Source organism: Solanum verrucosum, unplaced genomic scaffold (assembly GCF_900185275.1).
Source record: "Solanum verrucosum unplaced genomic scaffold, falcon-dt-bn FXZP01000196.1, whole genome shotgun sequence".
NCBI classification, from domain to species: Eukaryota; Viridiplantae; Streptophyta; class Magnoliopsida; order Solanales; family Solanaceae; genus Solanum; species Solanum verrucosum.
This window is the reverse complement of record NW_026020420.1, coordinates 207,226-234,418: the sequence shown is the minus strand read 5'-3', so window position 1 is coordinate 234,418 and position 27,193 is coordinate 207,226. Positions and strand designations below refer to the sequence as shown.

Here is a 27,193-nt window from a genome sequence, read left to right as displayed (position 1 = left end):
TTTCTATATTAAACTCTGTGCTTAGTAAAAACTAGACAATCAAATCAAAGTAGAGAGAGTAGGTTTTAAGAGACTGGCTAACATTTAAAATGTGGCTAATATTGATAACATTTGTAAAAGAGGCTATTTTACTCACTTTTCCTAGAAGCGTACTAAGGAAGTCCCGCCAATAATGAAAAATGAAAAATAAGTCCCGCCAAAGGTAAAAACTCACAAAATTCACAATTATTGCGCCACCGCAGAAGCCATCCATTGCAGTGTCAGTAATGAAGAATTTTAAACGAGCACCACCGCCGCCGCCGCCGTCGGCGGCGACGCTAGGTCCTAAACCGTCAAAGCATGTGGTGCATATAGGTGGTATTCCGGTGGAGTTTCCTTACCAACCATACGGGACACAGTTAGCTTTCATGAATCGAGTCATTGTGACACTTGATCGAGCACATAGGGATGGACATTCTCATGCGCTGCTTGAGTCTCCTACCGGTACTGGAAAGTCGCTTTCCCTTCTTTGCTCGACTCTTGCTTGGCAGCAGAACTGCAAGTCGAAGAATCGTTATTCTAATTTTACTCACTCTAAACCCGATCCGCAAGCCCTAGCTGATCCTATTGGTCACGGCGGCGGATTTATTCCTGAAACGCAGCCCTCAGGTACTTCATCTCCGTTATTTTGTTACTGATTTGTATAATGATCATCAATTGAAATGTAGGAGCCAAATTTTTTAGCTATGCTTCTGAATAAATAATTTGTATACATTACATGAATTTTTTTTAAATAATATGAAGTTTGAGCTAAAGCAATTGCCTCTTTGAAGGTGTATACATTAAATGCCGTGAACCACATCTGACTTTAAGCTGTTGTAGAGTATCAATTACTAGACATTTCAGTTTCTGTATTTTCAGGCAACCAGGACACAGCGCCACCTGCTGCAAGTAATGGGACGAAAAAGAAAAAAGCGGCACCAACCATCTTTTATGCCTCGTAAGATTCATATTTTTGAAAAAGTTTATGTGTCAATATTACTGGTCCCTTTATAAAATTGAATCGTTCAAGAGATCCTTACATGTGAACCAAGACATTAGTGTATGAATTTATACCCTTTTTAAGAAGCAGCAAACTATAGGCAAGCGAATTGGTGGAATTTGTGTATTGAAAATCAGGCCATCTTCTTTTTCTTTTTCAAATGTAAATTCTCCATCACACACACACACAGTAGCACCAAGTAGGTGTGTCACAAAACTTCACAGAGAATTGCATCTCCAAGGAGGATACAACGCTCAAACAATATACTCGTATGTTTAGCTTGCACCAAAAAGAGTTAGGTCTAAATAACCATTCTTCAATTTGTGTACTGCAATGCATTTATCTATAAAGTATCTTTGACTTTCACTGGTCATGTTATGCACATAGGTACAATTCCCCAATGTTTCTTCACTCTTTCCACGCTGCATCCTCTCCATGCTACTAGCTATATCTTTTAATGTTCTTGGCATTACCCACATTATAATTTCATATGTTTAATCATGTGGCCTATCATAATTTTGTGTACTTGGACCATTGTGACTCTTTCTGCAATTGAAAAATATTCTTAGGAGGACACATTCACAAATTTCTCAAGTGATTCGGGAATACAGAAAGACAAGTTATCGGGTGCCAATGGCTATACTGGTAGGTTACCTGTTTTCTTTCAATAAGTTATTATATTCTTTTCCAATCTTAGTCTTACCCACATTTTAAAGAGTTGGATCACATATATTTCAGTTGGTAAGTAGGAGCTTCGGTCTATTTTTAACCCATAAAAATATGGACAAGTATGGGTAAAAAATGGGTATCCATATTTTACTAGAAAGCCAACTCAAAAATTGCATTCTAACGTTCTTATGTTGTTTGCTTATATAAGATGATAGAAGAACCTTCCACTATGAAAAGAATTTGCATACAGCAGAATAGCCTAGATTTGCAATGAAACTAATAGAGCTTCAAAATCAACAATGTGAAAACTGCAAAAATAAAATAAAATATTAAAACTGTCTAGTGTGTAATTAGTGATTTTGTTCTATCAGAATAACAACAACACAATACCCATTAATATGAAACATGAAAAGGAAATGAAAGAAATAAAGAATGAAAGTTACTGGTCAAACAAAGAAGAAAGAAAAAAAAAATGAAACTTACCTGTGAAAAAGAGAAGAAATTAAGTTTTTTTTCTTTAGGAGATTAAAGTGGGTTAGGACCATTTTATCCAATCCATTTTTTACCCATATTGATATGGGTTGGTTGCAATTCAATCCATTTTAGCTCAACCCATTTTCAATCCGCCTAAATCCTATCCAATCCGCTCATTTGCCACCCGTAGTTGTTGTTGTTATTGTTGTATGTTTCTTTCAGCTTGAGATTTTACTTGTTTCCTTCCTGTTCGTCATCTTTCAGGCTTCACGAAAACACTACTGTACAAATGTGAATGTACGAGGTGCAGACAACATTGATGAAAAATGGTGATTTTTCATATATTCATACAAAATATGCTTTTCTATCTCTTTTGTCCAATGTTGTAATGTTATGACTGAAATTGCAGTAAGTTGTTATTAAAGGATCAGGAGGCTGGATGCTCAGAATTCAAGTTAGTTTGACTTTCAACTGTTTATATCATCTATTCTTCTCTAGATTAAAAATTGAGATGTTAATCATCTAATTTCTGAACAGAAATACTCATAAAGTAAAAGGTCATCCATCCATTCAGAAAGGAGGGTGCCACGAGGCTCATGATATTGAAGATCTTGTTAAAGTTGGACAAATTGTCAAAGGTGACAGCCTCTGTGTAAAGTTTTCCCATTATTTTCCATGCGAGAGTGAACTTATCAGCAAATTATTATTCAATTTTCAGGCTGTTCTTACTTTGGCTCACGTTCCATGGCTGATGATGCGGAGTTAGTGTTCTGTCCATACAACTATATCATCAATCCAGTTGTTAGAAGAGCAATGGAAGTAGTTATAAAAGGAGCCATCATTATTCTCGATGAAGCCCAGTATGTATAGATATAAACCACTTGTGGAATGGTCATTGAATTTTGCCTGCTATGAAATGGTTAGGTCTTGGGAATGGTCACTTTGTATATCCTACAATAAAATACTCTTTCTGATCCAAGTTGATAGATCTATTTTGCTTATCAATCATTTTCAGTTTGATCAAATTTTCAGAGTTTCATACACTGTTTCATCTTTTGAAAATAAACTTCAGATATTGAGAACACTAGAAGAATTGCTTCAAGTTATAATTCGTTCCAGTTCAACATGATGAAGACACCTGTTAAAAGTTTTACTTACTGATCATTTTGTAGTAGACTCTTAGTGGGCTAATTCATGAATTGAATCAAATGGGGCCTTTTTATCAACCAGAAGTGAAACAAAAGAATTATTTCAAGACAGGATGCCTAAAAGCACTGAAAGTATCAGATAAAAGTGATAATGCTTCATGAAAAGTATTGAAAAATTGATGTATCGTAAATTGAAATGAAGTCTATACATATCATTATTTTGACTAATTCTTTGTATATTTGTTTTGTTTGGTGTGCTATCTGCAGCAATATAGAAGACATTTGTCGTGATGCTGGTAGTGTTGATGTTGAGGAGGATATTTTGCTTCGTAAGCATGGACTAGCTTTTCGTCATGCCCTTTATTAATCTTTCTTTGGGCCAAATTGAAAGAACACTGTACATCATCCATTTTAGTTCATCTCTTATCAGTTCTTGTTTTCTGGAAGAGTTGCAGATGGAACTGGAGCAACTCATACAATCTGATACAATGATTTACCAACCTTTGGTAGAAATGACACAGGTGATTACTGCAAATTTGAAGCTCTGTTGACAGCTTATAGAGCTTTTCCATCAGTTTGTGTATCCATGGTTTTTGCAGGACATAAGGAGTTGGATTTCTAGGAAGAAAAATACTTTAGAAAAGCACGGCTTCCAACACTATGCCTCATGGTGAGTTATGGTTTGGTTACTGTTCCTGCTTCAGACGTTAAGCAGACAGGCAAAAATAAACATGTAATGTGAACAGATCAAGTTTGTTGTCATCATTATCATATGTTGGAGCATTAGATAGCAAAAGGAGTATCCATTACTTCTTTTAATTAGTCTCTTTTGGATAATTGCAAGAGGTAAAGTGAGTCTACAAGAATTAAATTCTTGCATTTCCCTTGTATTTGGCTGGTAAATACTTGATGTAAACTTGACACATACGATGGTATGCTATGCTTTAGGATGTGGAAGGACTTTATCAATAACTCCATTTATCATCTTAGATAGGGAAATATTTTTTTTCATTTAAAGTGATACTGTGCCTTGATTTGTAGAAACTAAATTTTGCATGACTTTCTTTAGTGTACATCTTAGGAAAAGGGGACTTGGAATCAGTTATTCCCTTTAATTTTGAAAAGCATGACTTTATCAGTGTTTAGATTTTCAATTCTTGCCTGACTTTGGTTATGTCATGTTATAGGACATTGATTTCTAATTGTTCAGTGGCTATGAAAGATCTTAGGTTTTTGGCTTACTTGAACATTTATAGCTGCTGAAGTTGAATTATAAATCACAATTGTATATGGTGTAAAGCCTTCAAAGTTGACCTTCAACCACAATTATATATGCGAAAGAAAAGTACTCAAAATTCTACAGTTCGATTACAAATTAGACTAATCATATTTTCAAACAAGATGAAAGCTATTGCAAATACTTATTTAACTTGAAGTTTCTGACTCAAGGTGTTTCATGATCAAACATATGTCCAGGCAACTATGCTTCTGGTTGTAACTAGTTCTCCCAATCTACCTGTGCATGTTGTGTGTGTATAGTTACTTTGAGCAGCATATATACATTTATGTATCTCATCTGCTCCAACTTAATTTGTAGTTGGACTGGTGACAAGGCCTTGAAAGAGCTACAAGAAGCCAATGTGACAAAGCAATGCTTTCCAATTTTACAGGATTGTGCCTCGAAGGTAAATTCTTGCTGATGCTGGTCTGTTTAGATTTAAAATATTGAATGTAGATGGCTGGTTTTAAAAGTCCCATGTTGGTTGAGGAAATGGGTTGTGACCTCCTTATTTGGTCTTGAACAACCCTTCCCCATGAGCTAGCTTTTGAGGTTGAGTAATCATCATCATTCCACGACTTGCTTTTAAGATTGAGTTAGGCCCAAAGTCCATTTCTTCACAGTGGAGTGGTATATGAGGACATGTATAATTATCCTAATCATTGCTCTTGCTCTCACCCTAATCTCTTACCATTTTTCTTTCTTTCCCTGAAGGCCATCAGAGCTGCCTCTGAAGCTGAGCCAGGGACAGATCATTTGAGTGGCATGGCAGCATCTGTATTAGAAGGCACTGCACCTTATTTTAAAGTCTAAATTGCTTATCTTTTAAAGGAACTTTATATATATGTATATATATTGACTATGAGAATCATTCAGGACTAGTCTCCTCACTTAGTTACTTCTTCTCGGGAGATGGGCTTCATGTGTGTGATTATCAGCTAGCTTTACAACGCTATGTCAAGAAAAGTCCTGGTAAGTACTGATATCTGTGAGGAAGATGCTGGTTATTGTTCCTGTCTTCAGGAATACAAGGTCTCCAGTTGATCTTGTTAGACTAAATTGCATAGATCATTTAACCTATTTTGAAATAAATTTACTCAACGTCGATTACAGGTATTCGTAATGAATTGTAACAAGAAATGCTTTGCCTGCAATGATAGGTTTTTGTAATAAACATGTTTTTGAAGTGTTCTTTCTTCAAAAGAACTTGGTATTCTAAATGCTTTTGCAGGGCATAAAGGATCTGAGGGTTTATTGAAAATTTTCGTGATCACTAAAACAAGTAGAGATACTTGGTGATTCGTTCTGTTTTGTTCTGGTTCTGTTCAGTTAAAGGAGGTGAAAGCCCTTTCACTCCATCATGGGAACAGACGAGAAGGAAATCTCTATGCTTCAGACATGCCTATATAATGTGAAGCGCCTCAAGCTTCATCCACCATGCAAAAATAATAGGAAGAGAAACAGATGTTTCTGTTTGCTTGTGACATGATGACCAACACTGATGGAAATTCTACGAATATAGTCATAATGCTCTCATCCTTAGGCTAGAGAATCTAATTCATTTCTTGATCTTTGATTTGTTAGGCTAGAGAATCTAATTCATTTCTTGATATTTGATTTGCTTATGCTACTATAACTCTATGAATGTGCAGGAACTGCTGTTGGTAGCTGGACACAGACTTTTAGTTTGTGGTGCCTAAATCCAGCCGTTGTGTTCAGAGAAATTGCTGATTCTTGTCTATCAGTGATCCTAACATCAGGGTATGTTCAATATCATACTGCCTATGGCAACGTCATTCAAGCACTAATTATTGGTGGTGTTTTGGACGATTTAGACTATTCCTCCAATTTGAAGCAAACTTAATAACCTCTCAAGCAAAACTTTAAAGTCAGTGGTGTATGGTTTAGTTTCATGAATATTTAACATATGCCAAATGTTTCTTGTCTCTGTTTATTTTGCTTGTTTATTATCTATCCTTGCACATCCTTATTTTTGCCTTCTCCTGCCCTTGTACTTGTGGTACCTCTGAATGACAATTTTGAAGAACTGCTGCTGTTGAAGTTTCAGTTTTTTCTATGCTGTTGTGCATCATTACTTCTTTTATTACAGGACTCTATCACCAATGGATTCATTTTCCTCTGAACTTGGTGTTACTTTTGGTACTTCTTTGGAAGCTCCACATGTTATAGACGTTGAATCACAGGTATTTTAACATTTGACATTGTTTTGGGATCTGCTGGAGTTCGGATTTTAGTTTAAAGATAAAACTCAATGCCAGTCTATGAATTACAGTTATGGGCTGCTGTAATCTCGAGAGGACCAAGAAATTATCCGTTGAATGCAAGTTTCAAAACAGCTGATTCATATGCTTTTCAGGTATTATGTGATATTCATGCTAAGTTTTTGTTTGTCAATATGTACTTCCCTCCTTGTCTGACATTGCAGCATTCACCGTGAAGGATGCACTTGGCACATCTTTGGAGGAAATATGCAAGATTGTTCCAGGTGGTTGTCTAGCATTTTTTCCTAGCTATAAGCTGATGGACAAACTAAGCAGTCGCTGGAAAGAAACAGGTCAATGGGCCCGACTTAATGCTCGAAAGCCCATTTTCACTGGTAAGAAACATTAAAGGGTTGTTTGGTACAAAAATGAATAATGCAGGGATTAATAGTGCAGGGTATATTTTTATCAAGTGTTTGGTTCATTGGTTCCAACCCCATTTTGGAATTGGGTTAAAACTTTATAAAAAAATTCTTTGCCAATTATATCCTTGAATTATTATGTAATTAGGTTAAGGTAAATAATTGCTGGACAATATTATTTTTTTATGGCCTTCTAACTAGCTATGAGAAGAACAATTTTGTTGTCATGTTTGCCTTTTTTTTCACTTAAATTATTTGAGGATAAATAATTGTCATCTTAATTAGTAAATTGATTTCTTACAAAATGTCAATTTTCAATTTAAAAAAAAGATAAACTATCAACTTTTAAAATTGAAAAGATGTAAACAACAGTAAAACTGAATAAATCATCTACATTTACACATAAAAATTGCAAGTTGTAGTTTTAATATGTATGCAATTTTATAAATTGTTCAAATACAAATAATTAGAAACCACACAAATATTGCCCTTTTAATTAGTTAATGTTAAGCAACCACATTTCAAATATTGTATTAATTTGTATTGGATTTATGTAGTAACAAACAACTTTCTCTAAATAATTTGTAAGCTAATTTTATTAAATAAATTTACTTGTACAAATATAAAACATGAAATCAAGAAAATAAATAAAATGATTTGAGGGATATTTTTGTCTTTACATAGACTTATCCATGGTATTATATTCAATGTATTACTAATACCTCCAAATGGAAGGTATTAGTAATACACCCTATAATACCATGTAGGAGGTATAACTTATCCATGGATTAGTTATACATATGCCCAAATTCCTACCAAACATAATACTAAATAATACCATACATAATACATGGATTATTTATTTTAATGCGGCCTACCAAACGACCCCTAAGTCCATTCTTTGGACATCAGTAGGATATTTGCCTATAAACAGGCAGCAAGAGTGTAAAGATTATCCAGACTATTGATTGCATGCTTTTTCATTGATGCATTAGAAATTGATCATGTTTGTCAATTGTTGATCTTTGCTGGTGCAATTAATTTTTTTTTAATGGCTTTGTTTTTGTTTAGAGCCAAGAGGAGGTCAAGAAGAATTTGAATCAGTTTTGAAGGGTTACTACAGTTCTATTAACCAAAGGGAGAAACTAGTGATGGGAAGAAAGAAAAAGGCAAAAGGGTCAGCTCTTAGTGACGGTACTCCACTTGAAGTTTCAAATGAAAACAAGAAAGAGGGAGCTGCTTTTCTTGCTGTTTGTCGAGGAAAGGTACATCAGGGTTACTTCCACCTGTCAAGTTGTAAGATTTTTCTACTATTTGAATCATCACAAATGGCTATCTTGTGGAAGTTCAGTCCCATTACACTGTCTTTGTCCAACTGCCCACATGGCCAGTTGGCAACATTGATCTGATCACAACCCATCCTGCTCTTCTATGCTCCAAGTCGTTGCAATATGTAATTGCCTTATTTACAATGATCAACTTACAATATTAAGGGAGATTAGTCTCTTGCATTTGACATGACTTGCAAAATTCCAGTATGACTTGAATACAACTGTTTTAAAAAGTTAAATAACACTTCGCAAGAGACTAAGAAAAGAGCTAGGACTAACAAGAAAGGATTTTTATCTATGAATAAGCTTTTAGGCACTTTGTGTATCTCTTTCTCCACACTGGAAGCAAAGAAAATGAAATTTGGCCACTCACTTTTTTTGTAAGACTATTGAAGCTTGAAAAGATTGCACATCTGAATATGCAAGTGGGTTCTGCAGGTTTCTGAAGGCATAGACTTTTCTGACGAGAAGGCTCGTGTAGTTGTATCCTTTTTTCTGTCTTTGAATTATGTTACTATTTGTCTCCTCACTCCTGGAATCTGATAGAGGACGGCTGAAATTCTGGAAGCAAATCCTTATATTTCTATGCGAAATCTTATTGGTGGCAATTCTTTTTTATATTGCAAGTATATTTGCATGGGATTTTAGCTCCATAGTGTTCGGTTGTTGTTATTATTTTCTTAACTAAATTAGATAATTGTTGGGATTCCCTTTCCAAACATGTAAGGAAACTCTCTTCATATGAATTTCTATTGATTCATTTATGTTTCGGTGACTAATATGGAGCTCATTGTCCATCAGAAATGATATGAAAGTCGATCTTAAGAAGAAGTTCAACAATACTTATAAGTCATCCAAAAATCTTCTGAGTGGGAGTGAGTGGTATTGTAATCAAGCCTTCAGAGCTCTTAACCAGGCTACAGGTAGACAATGCCTCTGTTAACTTTCTAAACATTTCCGTGTTGAGAGTTCTTTTTTTAATCACATATATTGCAATTAGCAAGAGAATATTCTTTGACTTAAACAACATTGTTATCACATATATCACAGATTCATCAACTTGGTGTTTGTCATGGACCATCATATCATGGATACTCATACAATCTGTTTCTTTTTGCTTTCATTTCCATCATCATACGGCTTGGTGAATATAATGTCTCTCATCAGATTCAGCAAAATCCAGACCCCACTTGAGTATCTGCTAGGCTAATTTTGAGTCATTTTTGCTATCACAAAACAACTCAGATTCACATAGTTATTTAAAAGGAAAAGAGTTACCATAATCTGATTGTTAATTTTTACACAAACTCAGTTTGATCATTCCTTGTTCTGCACTCATTTTCCCTGAAAAATCCTCTTGATCCGGGACTTATTTCTTTGTGTGAGAGTTTGCCCTTTCTGTACATGTACTCTTGTGGCTTGGTCACGTGTCTATCTCTACGAGTTTGTATTTTCCTGTTGAATGTTATATGTTTAGGATGCTATCTATACAAGTAAAATATTTTGCAATGAATTGCTCCATATAGGGATGCCTGCCTCACTTCTTTGGATTCAAGTACAATGAAAAGCTACAAAAGTCTCTTTAATGATATATTTTTGTAACAAACAGATAACTTGAAATAGTAGTTTAAGTGAAGAGTGATGTCATATAAGATCATGCATATAGCTTCAAGAGGCAACTAATGTGTGCAATTTATTTCAAAAATGTTATAACACTACATATGGGATATGTAAGTATGGATCAAAATAAAGTGAATGGACATTAAAAAGTTCGGAGTATCACATTCCAAAGTTTTTACAAAAAGATTTCACTTAATTATCACTAACTGAAATTGAGAGAAATTTTGTGTTCAATCATGCCTATTTTCCTTCCATCCATTTCCAAGCCTCCAATAGCCATATATGTCTTAGTTATCAAAGACTTCCCAATAAAGTTTATCTTTGTTGTATGATTAGTTTGTAATCCACCAAATTCTCTTAATGATGTTAACATATTGGTTATGATATAATTGTTTTTATGCTTTGTAGGTCGTTGCATTCGCCACAGATTTGACTATGGAGCTGTGATCTTTTTAGGTACTTATATTATTCCTTATTTGATTGCGTAAAAGAAAAAGAAGAGAGATTTTTTCTTTGCCAAGTTGGTGAGTGAAATGTATTTCTTATTGCTGTATAAAAACTTCTAAGTGCTCATATTTTGTACTTAGAGGACACATTCTAACACTCATATTCAACTTGGAGCATATAGATCAACAACATACTGCTGAAATCCCACATGTGGGATTTGGGGAGGGTACAATGTAGACTTTATCGTACCTCACAAAGGTAGAGAGGTTGTTCCAGATGGATTCTTGGCTCAAAAGGGAAGTATCCTACACGTCCTTGTAAGAAAGGAGACAACAAAGTAGCAAGACACCAAACAAATGCAGCAATGAATGATAATACACATTGATGAATAAGAAACTATGTGATAACTATGCAACATCGGTTTGTATATTTATCAAAAAAAAAAACTATGCAACATTCGGTTACCTGCTAACTTTCTATCCTAATCCTCGACCTCAATAACTTCCTACCTCAGGTCATGTCCTCAATTAGCTGAAGTTGCGACTTGTCCTATTTAATCACCATGCTTTAATTCTTCTTCAGCCTATATTTACCTCTCTAATTTCTTGCTGCAACTAACCTCTCTTTACCGACGCTTCACACCTCCTTTTCACATGCATGAACCATCTCAGTCTCTCTTCCCTCATCTTGTCACTGATGCCACTTCCACTTTACTCTGTATAACTTCGTTCCTAATCATCTCTCTGAGTATGCACATTCATCTAAACATCCTCATCTCCGCTACCTTTATATTTCTGAGCGTGAGTGATCTTGATTGACCAACACTCTACCCTGTACAACAATATTGGTCTAACCAAGCTCAATTCTCTCTTCTTGCCCGTATACTGCTCCAACAATCTCCTTACAAAATGGATTGTTTATGTAGTTGATTACCGCGGTATGAATCCAAATTGGTTCGCAGAGATAGACATACTCTTCCTCATCTTCATCTCGACCACCCCCTTTCAGACTTTCATAGTGTGCTATAGTAGCTTGATACTGCTATAGTTATTCTAGTTTTGGATCTCACCCTTGTTCTTGTACAGCATAACCATTCTACTCCACATCCTTTCCTCTGGCATTTTATCTGTCCTAAATATGACATTGAACAACCCAGTCAGCCACTCCATACCTGCCTCGCCTGCTTTCTTTCAAAAATCCACGGGGTTCTCCTCTGGCCGAGTCTCTCTTCCACTTCTTATCTTACAAATAACCCCCTTAACCTTTGCAACCTTTATGCATCTACAATACCCAAAATCTCTACGTCTCTAAGCACCCAATTGTAAGTCTCTTCTTGGAGCATATAGATCATGTGACCCAAATTTGTCAAAAATAATAATAATTGGAATTTGGTCCTTGAGTGCTTTAGTGCACATATTCACCAACTAACCTTTTGAAGTAACAAGATTTAGTGGAGACTAATTAGCAGTCTACTTTCTAACCTAGTGACAATAATTTTGATATTCTTGACCTTCTCATAGAACATTGAGTTAGAAGTGATGTGTGTCACAATTTTGACTATTGCAAATCTTTATATGACTTTTCCAAACTTCAACTTTTCAAGTATATCTGAATGACTCAACAAAGTTTTCATGGCATGCCATATATGAAACAAGAAATATTACATTTTCTTGAGATAGAGTGATAGACTATTTTATGGCTTGTTTTTTCCTCAGACTGAGCATTTCAATCATTCATCACACGATCTTTTTTTCAGTAATCTCGACTAGAACTCTCTCTCTCTCCACCCTCCTTTTCCACTTTTTTGAGTACTTCTAATTGGTTACAATTTGTTGCAATGTTTTGAGAAAGAATACATTACTGTCTTTGATAGTTTTGAATAATTTGATGATTTTCTCTTTCCTTGCTTATTAGTTGTGTTATCTCTATATCCAATATATTTCTTCTTCTTGCATGTAGATGAACGTTTCTGTGAGGCAAGGAATAGAGCTTATATTTCAAAGTGGTTGCGGAATTCAATAAGACACCACAGCAGCTTTGACAAGTCAATGGAAGAGCTGAAATCCTTTTTCAGAGATGTCAAAGTACTCATTGACAACCTTTAAAAATCATGACAGCTATTGTTCTCTGCATCAGTGCATTGTATTTGTTGAAGTTTTCCCAATATTTTTTCTCTTTTTGATTCTTTTTAGTTATTAATTCAAACCTTTTCTAAAATCTTTAAACAGGAGCGTGTTGGCAAGGCAGCCAGTTCCATACAAAGTTCTGTTGTTGATGTTGAAGAAAATGCTTTTGTTACCAAGAGTATAAGAATCAGGCAGAAATACCAGGAGTTCAGCACTTCTGATGTGAAAGGGCTTAAGGAGGAAGAAAATGGTGCATTGATTTGTCAAAAAGCTCCGCTCCTATGTCAATCTTCATGTATTGATACCATGTATAATACATCCTCCACTAAAATGAGAATTGATGCCCCTCATTTGATGTTAAGTGATGATGATGATTCTGATGGTCGCAGAGGTTACATTGATTTGGAATGTGATTCAGCATTTTCATCTAGGTGAAACATGAATCTTTAGTGCGTTGTGTCTGCTAATTTCATTCCTTTCATTCAGTTCAAAAAATTCTGCGAGCTCACTACTGAATTCCTATTTGCAGGTTCTCCGGAGATCCATTGATAGTTTCACACGCTGCTGACCCTCAATTAACTATTGTAAAAGAAACTCCTGCTACTGATGACATTATTCACATTTCTAGTCCTCAATCCTTCTCCAAGGATGAATATTCTTCCTCCACCATCATTCAAGCATCTAGTGACCTTTCAGACCACTTGGCAAATCATCCTACAACTCAACAAAAAACTGAGTTGGGTTGTAATTCTCCCTGTTTGACGATTACTCCTCAAAAAGATGTCTATACAAAAGCAAACATGATATCATTTGATGTTGAATCGCCAATTAGCTCGAGCGTCAATTCTCATGTCGGGAAAAGGATAAAACGTCTGGATTTGTCATCCATAGTTCATCTTGATGCAGAAGAATTTGATACTCAGATGACCAAGATTCCTATGCATGATAGTTCTACATGTAGATCAAGGAAGATTAAAGATGCAAACCAGATGATTGATTCTAGTTCCAGAATTAGTCAGTTAGACAGGGAACTGGAGAAGTCCAAATCTCCTTGGTCATCAGTCCTGAATAACTGTGAGACATCAGTCGTGCAGTCTAATCTTGCTATGTACGAAAGACTACAGATATTTTGCTCACTTTGCAACAATCCACTAGGGCTTCCTCAGAATAATTTATTTGTTATGTGCTCACGAACTTTGTCCACAAAAACTCACTTAAAATCTCTTTGGAAAGGTCAACCAGAAACCCCTGATCCGAGCAGACATAGTATACCTATTCTCATAGCTAACTTTTCGTCTGTTGATCAACACATCTATGAAACAACCAGTGACAATTTATCTGTTCAGGGGATTTGGTGCAAAGAAGATGGCTGTGTTTTCAAAACTATTTTCTGTCCCTTCTGTGTAAATTCCAGACATTGTCTTGGTGTACAGGTCATGGCTTCTGATGCGTCTAATGTCCAGTTACTAAATAAGGTATTTATCTTTCCACCACTACAGTACTGGTTGCAGGGTTTTAACTGGTTCAGTTTCTATCCTAAAACTTGAACATTTTCTTTTGATATTTTCTGTTTTCACCATTTGTTTTCTGTGAAGGTGCTGCTTTATTGTGATTGCTTGGTGATAAAGGAGCCTGAAGCATCAAGAAAGGTCAGTGAGTCCTTTGCTCATTCCTTGGAACAAGTGACCTAGAATGTGTGTGGGAAATAATTAAGCAGAGTTGAGTATCATATAATCTGTCTATTGATAGGTCAATGCATCATGACTTAGATAGTGATCATGCAGATCAAGGGCTAATACATGATGTTGCCTGTGAACTAATGTAGTTCTGAATCATTCACCTCTAAACCTGTAAATAGACCATCCAAGTTTCCGTTTATCTCAATTCTGTTATGGATCTATTTCTTTGACGTCCATGAAGATATTGCGTAGCATATACATTATTTGACCCAGTCTTTACTGGATTCATCCTGTTTCTGCATACGCATGAAACTTAATTCCTCAACTGCCAGTAAACCTACTGTTTGAGGCTGGATATAAACTCTAGGTAGAAGAATGCTTGATTATTTGCTGCCTAAAATCCCTGCACCAGAGATACTAATCTCCATCTAGTTACTTTGGAACTAGGCTGATGTGTTGATATGCTACTTTTTGGTGCTTTCTAACAAATGAAACAAACAGCAAAAGTTTCAGTGGATCACTAGATTATTTATCCTGTTAAATTTGTGCCTTTTTTTCCTTCTCTCTTACTGATGTTGCCTTTATGGGCTCAATTTAGGAATTATCTCCATCCAACAATTCAAGCTCTGACAGAGGTCTTAATTCCATTGAGAGTTTCACATTTACTCCTGAACAGCAGAACCTTGGAGGATGGAGAACTACAAAATCCAAGGTTAGGACATGTATATAGTTTAACATTGTTAACCTAATGGTCTATTGGAAACAACCTCTCTACTTTGAGGTAGGGGTAAAGTCTACGTACAGACCCCACTTTGTGAGACTACATTTGATATGTTATTGTTAGCCTAATATCTATATTCATTAAATAAACTAATCATGCAGATGCGATTACCAAAGAGGAGCATCTCATCTAGTGCACATAGGTGATGCAGAACGATTTTTGGAGTTCACCAAATAGATGATTCTTACTGAAAATGCTTCCACATTATAAAGACTCAATTTCTAGGACAGATCACAAGTTGCCTACAATATGAACTGTTTATGCAGTTCGATACAAGATGCTATTAACAGTCAGTGATCACTTTTGTGTTAGGCAAATAATTAGATTCCAGTTTTTCTCCATTTATTTTGACAGGAAATAGAGTGTACATATTGATCAGATACAGAAAATTGTGTCCTATATAATTTATTCAAGTTGTGCAAAGATGAGATATCATGTTGAAGGCGAATCACCAACTAAAACAAGTTTTTGTGGATGATCAATATTGATCGTCTTATTGTGACTTGTTCATTGAAGTAAAGATTGGATTTTGTAATAGATGATATTCCTTGTATATGTTCCTTTCAATTGGTTTGTCAAGACCTTGACTCTTGTATCAATATTGATATCCCACTTGAAAATGTAATGTAAACTTGACTATGTGAAAAAACACATTATAAAAGATATATTGATTAAACATTAGAGATTATTTGACCTTGTGATTTAAATATTAGAACAATCAAAAGGAAGAAGCTTTTTCAAATTCATCTTATGAGTCGGTCATCCATTGCTGACATTTATGGTTTAAATTCATCTAATGAGTTAGGCCATCCATTGCTGAAATTTATGGTTTAATGTTTAACAAGAAGATACTTGGATCAAGTAATAACCGTTTACATTATTCTACAACAACAGCTAAATCAGAAGTATTTTTTCTCATAACCGACGAGACCATGAACCCCTCCTTCAACTTGTGCTGCTCCTGTTCGGACCTGAAGAACCAGAAAGAGAGTTAAAAGTTGGATCCCAATGAACTATGGGAGCTAAGATGATTATGCTCTTTCAATTCGTTACAATATAATAATGACCGAGGACGAAGATACAAACCTCTAGCCTCAATGCGCCTGATCTTAAGAGATGATGAGCAGACTGCAGTGAGGAAGCACCTAGATCCTGGAATCCTTGTTTTACAGCTTGCATTGTATAAGGAACGAACTTCAGAGCAGAGCCCTTATCGGCAACTGAACCAACGACACCCTGAGCAATCTTTAGTTTAGCAGTATCACCCAAGTATCTTGCATCGCTCCCTTTTGTCATTGCTTCCAAGGATCCCATACCTCGATACTTTTTCACACGGAGACCATTCTATCCTTGCCAAAAAGTTGACCAAAGTTAATAATAGCACTAAGGGAACATTTGAGTAGAATACACTTGCAAATATGAACACAGAATGACCAAGGTACATTTAGCCTCGCAATACAAAACTTACAATCAAACTGCTTTGTTGATGAGATAATCAAAACTCTTGACACAGAAAGCCAGATATACAACGATTGCCCCTCAAGTTAGGCATTAAATTCTTGCTTCTGACCAACTGACATTTCGTGCCAACTTTGAGGGGCTATGTGTTTGGCCTTAAACACAATCAAGTGAAACACCACACATCATCTGACATTCATAGTTAATTATTTTTGGGAAGAGAAAAAAGGAATGAGTACAAACAATGATTTCTTAAGATGGAGAAAGTACGATCTTAAGAACCATCAAAAACCATTTCTTAGCTTCTCATTCTATCTTCAACATCCAACTGTTTTCCAAAGACTGGTTTCAATTTTGAGTACAAACAATGATTCTTTTTTGGAGAAATGTGATGGTAAACAACAAAGAATAATTCTTAGTCTTCTAGTTTTTTGTTTTTCAGTCTTGCTATGCATTCTTGATTTAACTTTTCAATACATAATTTAAGTGATAATGCCCCGAGTTCTCATACCTCCAACGGAGAATTTTCAATCAAGGGAAGTTGGATAGGCAACAATATGCTAAGCCTGCAGGTTCTCCAGATACAGCTAAAGCACTCTTTAGGTGTATCCTGGAAGGAACTTTTGCAGACAGAGTATAAAAGGATTGAGAATCCTGTAGTACCTTATTTTCATAAGTGCCAGGAGCTTCATTGCTTCCAGCCAAGAAGCTCCCCATCATGACAGTTGATGCTCCAAGCGACAATGCCTTCACGATATGGCCAGAATTAGAAATCCCACCATCAGCGATAACAGGGACACCATGCTGCTCAGCAATTGATGACACCTTGTAAACAGCAGTCGCCTACAGAAATTGACAGAGAAATAAGTTCCGCAGAAAGAGAGAAAGCAAGTTTAAATTCAGTTGTCAGCCAGCGAGTTCCCTGTATGCTTTCAGACTTCGTTCCTTCCCAATCGTTTTACTTATGCTCATGTCTATATTCATAGTGACTATCTTCGTATTCAGTTATACAGAGGGAAAATTAACAAAATAAATCAACTACAATGAACTTATAAGAAAAACAATCAACAAAACAAAAACCAGCTCCATCCAATAACTCACCTGTCCACGGCCCACAGCACAAACTTCTTGAGTGGTACAGATGGACCCGGATCCCATCCCGACTCTCAATCCATCTACATCCTGCTTAATCAAGTTCTCTGCTTGGTACTTGGTGACTATATTTCCACCAATCACATCCAAGTGAGGGTAAGTATGTTTCACATACTTGATCATATTAATCTGATATTCCGAGTTCCCTTGCGAGCTATCTATCACGAGAGCGTTAATCCCAGCTTTCACCAAATGCTCCAGCCTCTCTTTATCTGAATCCCTCGTCCCTATTGCTGCCCCCACCAAGAACTTCCCGTCTGTCCCTAAAGACGGCAAACCCAATTTGGGAAGCGAATTCATTCTCTCCAAGTCAGTAGCTGTCACCAAATTGACCACTTCCCCGTCCTTGTCATTCACTAATGGTACAAAGTCCAGCTTTTTAGATGCAATGTAGCCTGCTACATCCTCAAAAGTATAGCTTGAAGGCAGAGTAACCGGAGAAACGTTCATGTAATCAGAAATTCTAGCTTCCTTATCACTCAAACCCTTCCAAGTAGACTTACACACAACACCTAAAACTTTGGATTCCTTAGTTCCTGACTCGGTAACGAAGATACAAGGAGAGTTACCAAATTCATCAGCAGAATGGATGGAATCGGAAGGCGAAGCAAAGATCAAATCCGATGAGAAAGGGATTTGATGAGACTTAGCAGCACGGACTATAGAAGCTTGTTGCGAAATGGTGTTGTTGTAGTGAACGATACCTATACCGCCAAGCGCCGCCATTCCAATGGCCATGGAGGTCTCAGTGACGGTGTCCATCGGAGAAGCTACGCAAGGGATGGAAAGGGAAATGTTGCGGCTGAGCTTAGTAGAGAGGTTGACGGCATCGGTAGGGAAGTCGATGAAGCCAGGGAGGAAGATGACATCATCGTAGGTGTAGGAGTAGCCTTGGTTGAACAACTTATCTGCTGAAAATCCGTCGTCGTTCATGCCGGCGGCGATGCGGCGGCAATGGCGGCGGTAAAGGCTTTTTAGGGTTTTGCTGGTCAATAGAATTTCAAGGTGAAATCAAATAGTAAGTGATAGAAGGGAGGTATTATTATTGGAAGAGTGAAATATTTAATTCTATTTTTTTAGAATTTTTTTAAAAAAAAATCATGAATTATTAGGTATATTTACTTATTTAGTCATAATACAAGTTTAGCATAATATATAGCCAGTTAATAATATAACAATTAATAATTCTAGTAAATTATTTAAATTTTAATTAGTTGAAAAATAAATATACTCCAAACAAAAAATTCAATAATTGAGTGAAGAAAAATAGTACTAATTTTACACTTTAAAAGAAAGTCCATTTTATATATATAAAAAATTCCTACTCATTAATTAGTGGGATTTGTCATATGTGGTGGTCTTATTCACAGAAGGAAATGGACTCATGACTCATTTATAATCCACTATTAACAAAAATATAAATCTATTTTATGATCTTATAATAGTACATTGGATGTATTATAAAAAAAGAAGAAAATAATATGTTCCTTTCAATTTATGTATGATAGTGTTTGACTTAATGAAGATAAAGAACAAACTTTTTGAAGTTTTGTAATTTATAACTAGGTCATTTATAGTAATGAAGATGAAAGAAATTTGTGATAAGGTGGAAATGATTCTGGTGAAGGACAAAGAAATGAAAATGAGATTGAGATGGTTAAGATATGTAAAAAGGAGATGTATGAATGTGTTAATGTAAAGGTATGAGATGTTTGTTTGAATGATTTCACAAGGGGTAAAACTAGGCCGATGAAGTAGTGAGAAGAGGTGAGTACCTATGATATGATACAGTTTTAACTTAATGAGGACATATGAGGTTGTGGATGATACATATCAGATAGAAAGTTAGTAGATAGTATATCGATGTCTCATTTTTTCCTTCCATATTGGTAGTTATCAAATTACTCTCGTAGTTTTTTGTGCTTTGATTAATGTAAAGTTTTGTTGTTTCTTGTACTTTAATTGTGTAATATTTTGTTGTAATTATCAGAATGATTTGTCATATTTTCTATAGTATTTTATCATAACTTATTCATTGTTGTTATTTTCTTTTTCATATTGTTTTGTGTTTTTTTTTCTTGAATTGAGAGTCTATCAGAAACAACATCTTTGTCTCCAAGATAGGAATAAGGTCCGCCCCACTGAAAACAATATGAGTAACGATGAAATGAGAAGAAGAGGTGCCTCAAGTACCCCATTTAAAAAGAAGGGTCGATGATTTTGGGCCTGTAACTTTCATTGTTGACATATGTTAAATATTTTTAAATATGTTATAACAAGCATCAAATATGTAATTAAAGACAATAAAGAATAAAATTAATATTTCCAAATATATTTTATGTTTAAAATAAACTAGATAGATAAATTGTATGAAAATAAATAAATGAAACATCTAGAATGACATAATCATAATCTTGCAATGCAACATCTTAACAATAAAATATATAGGATGAAGTAGAAGGAGGAGAAAGTGATTGATTTTAAATCAACATTAGGTGGGAAATTTGGTCAATTGACCCTTAAATAAACATCAACAAAAAAGTGACTTAATACCCAACTCACTTTGAATATTTTTGACAAATGTTCTCTTCACTTCATTTTCTCCACACTTTACTTCTAAGAAAGGAACAAACCAAAAAACTCATCTACACTCTTCCTTTGCCTTTTGCTATTATTCTCTTATCAGAAGCAAATTTAAAATCTTTTAACTTTATGAGTTTTGAAATTCGCGATAACAATCTCAGATACTAATAATTGAGTAAGGTATTTAATATTTTAATACACCTAATAAATTTCTTAATATATATATATATATATATATATATACATAGTTCGAATTAAAGCTATCAAATTTCACTGAATTCATATGGCATATTACTGGCACCAACCACCATTAGTTATGTACAATGTTTTACGTATGATTAAATGAGTTAACAATCAAAACATATTTAAATTATCATTTTTTGCGAGTTTTACAGGTCAATCATTGCTATTTTGTTCCTTTTTTCCTTTCATATGAATTATGACCATCTATGTATTAAAAGACACATAATTGAGTAGATAGTGATAGTTCGTATTAAAAAATAGAACAGCTGATATTAGACTTAATCAATGTCGAGATATGTTTTAATACATAAATAAAGATAATTCAACTAGGAAAAGGGAACATAGAACTCGCAAAAAGGTAATAATTCAGATGTATTCTTGATTATTAACTTGAGCTAAAGTTATTAGATTCTGTCCAACCGGTACTTAAAAGCCCACCTCTGCCCTTGACACCAACAGCCATTAACTACCCCACTCCCACCCCCATCCCACCTCCAAATTACCCAATATTAGAGGCACTCATTTCTTTGTCCTCCATTTCTAGCACAAAGAACAAGAACCTACCTTCACTACACACAAAGTTCCCAACTTTCTTTGATCTTTCACCTCAAATCTTGAAATGGATATCAAATTTTTCATGTTTTCATTCATTCTAACCTCACTTTTCCTCATTCTTATCTACATACCTACCCAATTTTCCCACTCACCCATCACCATTTTCAAGCCAAAAAAACCCTTCATAATCTCAAATACCACAACTAACCCTTACCCTGTAAAATTTGCTTACTTGATCTCTGCTTCTAAAGGAGATGTACCAAAGCTAAAAAGACTTCTTTTTTCACTTTACCATCCTGGTAATTTTTACTTGATTCACTTAGATTTAGATGCACCAGAAAATGAACACCAAGAAATTTCAAGATTTGTGAATGACAACTCTGTTTTTGGAGAAATTAATAATGTTTGGGTTGTTGGAAAGCCAAATTTAGTGACATATAGAGGACCAACTATGTTAGCTACAACACTTCATGCAATGGCTATGCTTTTGAAGATTGCTAAATGGGATTGGTTTATTAATCTAAGTGCCTCTGATTATCCTTTAGTTACTCAAGATGGTATGGTGAGTGACTTTTTTTTTGTGATTTTTGACTTAAAGATTGCATTTTTATCAATATATTTGTAAAAAAAAAACATTTTTTTCATGTGGGGTTTTGAAATTTCTGAGAAAAAAACTGTTTTTTATGATTCTTGATTTGTGTTTGAGAGATAGATTCAAGTGATTAATCTTTTTTTTTTCACATTTTTTTTAAAATTAAAATGGTTAAAAGAATGTTTCTGAAAATGTGGTGAAGAAAAATAGTTAAGTTTTGTTTATTATATACTACAATAAAATCTATGAATTCTTTCAAACATTTTTTTTTTTGTCATAATGTATTTTTTAACTTTTTTTGTTTCATGATCTCAGATCTGATCCATGCCTTCTCTGACTTACCAAGGGATCTTAATTTTGTACAACACACTAGCCACATGGGGTGGAAACTGTAAGTCCTTTTTTTTTTTTCTAAATTTTAAATGACACAAATAACTATCATTTTTTCACGAGTTTCACGCATCAACTGTCGGTTGTTTTATAGTGATAGTGTAGGAAAAGAGAACACTTTATCAGCTTCGAGGTGTGTTTTAATACATAGATGGTGATAGTTCAGGTAGAAGCATGGAACAACTGATAGTTAGGGTGTGAAATGATTCGTTAAGAAGTTGTGTTTTTAATCATTAACTTATTTTAAATTGTTTATTTATGAAATTCCATAGTACATATCAATTAAAAAAAATTCTTAATTTATTTAGGAATAAGAGAGGAAAGCCAATTATTATAGATCCTGGTCTTCATACTCTAAACAAATCAGAGATTTGGTGGGTTATCAAGCAAAGAAGTCTTCCAACTGCTTTCAAGCTTTATACAGGTTATTATTTATCTTTATCTTCTTTTAATTTTTTATTCATTATTTGTGGCTTTAAAAATTCTAAGAGATCTTTATAATATAAAGTACAAAAAGTGAAAGACAGTACATGTGAGATGTGAACTCTTGAAGAGAGCAAAAGACCACAAAAAGAGGGACTAAAGTACTTTTACTTTGATTTAACTACCTATATCACCTAGATGAGGAGCAACTTTTTCTCCTAAGACTATCTATTACGTTGCTCGGATCCTTCAAAAATATTGTTGCACTCCCACGCGTTGAATCTTTAAAAAATGCATACATTTGGTTCCCTCCAAAAATATTGTTGCATCCACCTGTGTCGAATCCTCCAAAAATGAAGGGTCACACCCAAGATAATCATAAAATAAGTTATGTTGCTCGGACCCTCGAAATTGTTGCAACACAAACTTGTATCAGATCCTCCAAAAATGCATAGTTTTTGAAGGATCCGACACGCACCTCATTAGGGAAAAGCTAATTAACACAAAAGGGTAAGTAGTTGGAGAATGGACTAGTGGTTACTGGTTTGCTTATATAGATTTGGCAAATCCTCCCCTTGACAACTACAGTAGTTTTTAGAGTTGAATTAGGCTCAGTGTCTATATCTTGGCATGGTATCAGTGTAAGACTCATCCTAATTATCATTTCCGATGTTGAGCCCCCCTATCAAATTGGTCATGCTCCATATATCCAGCCTAGGGTGGAAGGGGATCAAGAGTCTTACATCGGTTCTTTACAGGATGAGTGATAGTATTAAAAAATAATTAAAAAAAATAGTTTGAGCTACATTATCAAGAAAATGCACATGTTAATGCCGTTAACACATGCTTTGCACTTGGTTTAAGGGACATTTAGTTCAAGTGAGAATTTCTACATTATTTTGATGGCATCTTGATTCTGCTAATTTTTGAATTTGTGTGTAAGACTCAAGATTTGCTTTCAATATGGCTTCTTGTGTCTTCCGTTGTTTTCAATATGACTTCTTTATGACTGTATTTTTGATTTGTTTTACTTGAGTCGAGGGTCATGTTGAAATTTGTTAACAACTACGAACACAAAATCTATTTGCAGGTTCAGCTTGGACAATATTGTCTAGATCCTTTGCTGAATACTGCATAATAGGCTGGGAAAATCTTCCAAGAACTCTACTTCTTTACTACACAAATTTTGTGTCATCTCCAGAGGGTTATTTCCAAACAGTCATATGTAACTCTGAGGAATACAAGAACACCACAGTGAACCATGATCTTCACTACATTACATGGGACATTCCCCCGAAACAACATCCAAGATCCCTCGGTCCAAAGGATTACAGGAGAATGGTCTTAAGCAACAGGCCATTTGCTCGGAAGTTCAAGAACAACAACCCTGTCCTTAATAAAATTGATCGCGATCTTCTTAAAAGACGAAATGGACAGTACTTCTCAGCTGGAGGATGGTGCTCCAATGACGATGCTCGAGGTTGTTTGAACCTACAAGTTGAGAAATATGGCGTTTTAAAGCCTGGAACGGGTGCAAGAAGGTTGAGAACTTTATTGAAGAAATTGGTATCTGCACCACATTTTGCTAAGAGGCAGTGTAGATAAGTTGGAAATGAAAATACTTTTGTTGGAAATATATAAAATAAATTGTGGAAGAGGATGTAATCATCCTAAGTCAATTCTTGATAATTGTCACAGTTCATTAGTTTGTATGAGAAAGAAAAATATAACTCAGGAATATTATTTTAGGTGTGTGTACATCCATCCTACGTTCCCTAGACCCCACTTGTGGGATTATACTGTGTATGTTGTTGTGTGTAGGTCTGAAGTCCAGTTTTATTGGTCTTCTTTCTTCACACAGTATGAATCATAATTCATGCTATATGATTGAAGATTAGAGGTGCTGTATGATCATTGCTGGTATTATTTCTGTGATCTGTTGTTTTCTGCTCATTGCTTAAGGGGAAAGAATTATGATGAGAGTGACTACATGGCAATAATTGTCCCTCAACACAACATATTGCATGTTGATTCTTGGATTGTAATGTTTGGGTGGGGGGTTTCCAATTTTATGTATCATATATTTCAATTATACTTACCATCACTTAAGCACTAAAGATTTTGAGCAAGAGTTTTGGTTTATTATCACAACTCAACCTGTATATCGTTAGAGCTAGAGGTTTAACTTAACTCAATGTTTTTCACATGGGGGTAGATATATGTGAAGAATCACAAAATGTACACAATATTAGAGTCTGAATCCATAATTTCAAAAGTAATGTGAGTTCACTTCTAAGACCTTTAAAAGTCGAAACCATCAAGTTTAAGTCCTGGATTTCAGTACATTCAACTCATGCTAGAACTGCAATTATACTTTCACAAACTTGCAGTTTTACTTGTGTATATATAAACATGAACATACAAGTTTGTCTTCATACAACGACATAACGAAAGGGAGAAGTTTCTCATCACATCATTCCATTTCTCTTGTAATTTTAGAGACCACTAAACATTCTGCCTGCAGGAACTCTTACATTGCGATCATTGTTGCTCCAACTAAACCAGTGTTCGTGTCCCCCTTGGTTAGTCGCTACAAGCTCGGCGAAAAGGGAAGTAAAAAGAATAAAAAGTAAAATGGCAAACACAATGTTACTATGACAATTATTTGAAACAAAAATGAGCAATATATTAACACATGTGATGTACCATTGAACAAGATCCTTGATAAGTCATTCTGTATCCTTTAACAAGTTGTTAATCATAGTTACCAAAGGAACAGTTCCCTTGGTCATTATCTCTAATCTAGAAGTATTTGAAGCATGAGAGAAAAGGGACAGCCCGAAAAACATAAGTTCAGGAAGTAACAGCCGAGATGACAAGAAACCATGCCAATAACGAGGTTCTAGATCAAAAAAGGCATCGAAAAACCTTCTTGTAGCGGATAAATCAAGCTTCAGAAGAATATCCATACCAAAGCAAAAGAATTCTCTTTGACGTCTCCTTTCTATGGGCCACAAATCTTTCCAAACAGATGCCGATAACTCATTACCTAGATGGTCCTTATCAGAACCAAGGTACTGAATTATTGCATTAGCAACGACAGGAGCTGCAGCTAAGGTCCTTGCTACCATATAGCCCGTTGAAGGATGAACCATACCAGCAGTACCACCGATTCCAACTACCCTCTGAGGTATTACTGGAAGGGGGCCTCCCATTGGAATCACACAATGCTCATCTTCTTCAATGCTCTTGACTTTTATACCCAAGTGACTCAAACGAGCCACCATTCGTTCTTGAATATCATCCATACGTAATCCAGGACGAGCTACAAGGGAGGTTTCTTCAAGAAATATTCTGTTCGATGAAAATGGCATGGCATAGAGAAAAGTTGGAACTTTTCTGTTCCTCTCCTTCAGCTCCATATTATTATTAAGATGGGAATCTCGCCAATCCATGAAAAGCATCTTACTTGTATCGAAGGGATGTTCCTCTACTTCCGCCAATATTCCATAAGCTACTTGATACCCAGGATTATATGGCTTATCATACTGAACAAGACATCTAGAGAATCCCGTTGCATCAAGAACCACTGTTGCCTGAATAGTCACACCATCACTGCAAATCAGCATAGATTTAGCTTCCTCATGAATTACTTTTATAACTTTTGCTTGGTGGAATTTAACACCATTTAGTATGCATTTCTGCATCATTTTCGACTTCAGCTGTTTCCTATTAACCCTTCCATAAGGTCTATCAAGATTCTTAGTTCTATCATCATCAACATACACAACAGCACCTGACCAGGTCTCATCAAGGCAATCCAACAAATCCATGGCCTCGAATTCATCCACCCAAACACCATAATTATTAGGCCATATCAATTTAGGGGACGGGTCAATTGAGCAAACCGATAATCCAGCCTCCGAAACCTGCTGTGCAACAGCAAGCCCAGCAGGTCCACCACCAACCACAGCTAGATCTACAACAAGCCCCTTTGAAGGGTCATACATAGGAAGCTCAAAATCAAGATTTTCCTTCTTTATCTCAGGTACAAGCTCCAAAAGAGTACTACTCCTAGCTTTAACACAAACCCCTCTTCTCCAATTCTCACAAAATTTCCTAAAACCAAGCTTCAGAGGCTTTACAGAGCTAAAGGAGCTACCTTTAACTGAAAATCCATGAAAGGGTTGCAGAAACTCAAGCTTATTTGGGGTTTTCAACAATATATCCATATTTTCAAACAAGGGTTCAAAGGTTCTTGAACTTACAAACAGGATTTCAAGAATTCCCTACTTTTCAATTCTAAACATCAAACTAGAACCAATAGTTTATCTAATAATCTGTAAAATGAAAAAGGTCTTTAGAAATTTCTCAAGATTTGCCATATAAAAAAGAATTACAATTGACAGAAGCTAATACTGGAGTAAGTGCTCACCATGAAGAGTAAAAATTTACAGCAAAAATCTGGTGCTGGTGAAGGATATGCTTGTGGTGAACATGAGTATGGCCTTTTGAAAAATACAATAAAATTGTTATCTTTTTCAATTATTTTGGTGTTGTGTGTGTGTGGGGGGGGGG

At 35.3% G+C, this 27,193-nt stretch overlaps 4 protein-coding genes across 4 annotated transcripts; 2 read left to right on the top strand and 2 right to left on the bottom strand.

Moving 5' to 3' along the window:
* The first annotated feature begins 257 nt into the window (after positions 1–257).
* LOC125806878 (uncharacterized) lies at positions 258–15,399 on the top strand. The gene is made up of 28 exons (XM_049486636.1): positions 258–648; positions 901–979; positions 1,591–1,666; positions 2,429–2,493; positions 2,574–2,618; positions 2,702–2,802; positions 2,883–3,024; positions 3,580–3,641; positions 3,760–3,833; positions 3,912–3,982; positions 4,910–4,997; positions 5,306–5,378; positions 5,468–5,563; positions 6,244–6,352; positions 6,702–6,795; positions 6,885–6,968; positions 7,052–7,208; positions 8,307–8,500; positions 9,005–9,049; positions 9,260–9,288; positions 9,368–9,489; positions 10,595–10,642; positions 12,593–12,717; positions 12,862–13,190; positions 13,289–14,234; positions 14,355–14,408; positions 15,037–15,150; positions 15,321–15,399. The coding sequence occupies exons 1-28, from the start codon at positions 267–269 to the stop codon at positions 15,363–15,365; spliced, it is 3,849 nt and encodes a 1,282-aa protein (XP_049342593.1). The 5' UTR covers positions 258–266; the 3' UTR covers positions 15,366–15,399.
* Positions 15,400–15,862: 463 nt separating this feature from the next.
* On the bottom strand, positions 15,863–18,881 carry LOC125841091 (inosine-5'-monophosphate dehydrogenase 2-like). The gene is made up of 4 exons (XM_049520100.1): positions 17,779–18,881; positions 17,341–17,520; positions 16,306–16,563; positions 15,863–16,190 (listed from the first exon to the last, which is right to left on the bottom strand). Exons 1-4 carry the CDS (start codon positions 18,760–18,762, stop codon positions 16,119–16,121), a joined length of 1,494 nt encoding a protein of 497 aa, XP_049376057.1. The 5' UTR covers positions 18,763–18,881; the 3' UTR covers positions 15,863–16,118.
* A 2,310-nt stretch (positions 18,882–21,191) lies between these two features.
* LOC125806872 (beta-glucuronosyltransferase GlcAT14A) lies at positions 21,192–24,344 on the top strand. The gene is made up of 4 exons (XM_049486630.1): positions 21,192–21,767; positions 22,118–22,193; positions 22,501–22,616; positions 23,706–24,344. The coding sequence occupies exons 1-4, from the start codon at positions 21,275–21,277 to the stop codon at positions 24,218–24,220; spliced, it is 1,200 nt and encodes a 399-aa protein (XP_049342587.1). The 5' UTR covers positions 21,192–21,274; the 3' UTR covers positions 24,221–24,344.
* Positions 24,345–25,310: 966 nt separating this feature from the next.
* Positions 25,311–27,034, bottom strand: LOC125806802 (lycopene beta cyclase, chloroplastic). The gene has a single exon (XM_049486553.1). It carries the CDS (start codon positions 26,845–26,847, stop codon positions 25,345–25,347), a length of 1,503 nt encoding a protein of 500 aa, XP_049342510.1. The 5' UTR covers positions 26,848–27,034; the 3' UTR covers positions 25,311–25,344.
* Between the last annotated feature and the right edge of the window lie 159 nt (positions 27,035–27,193).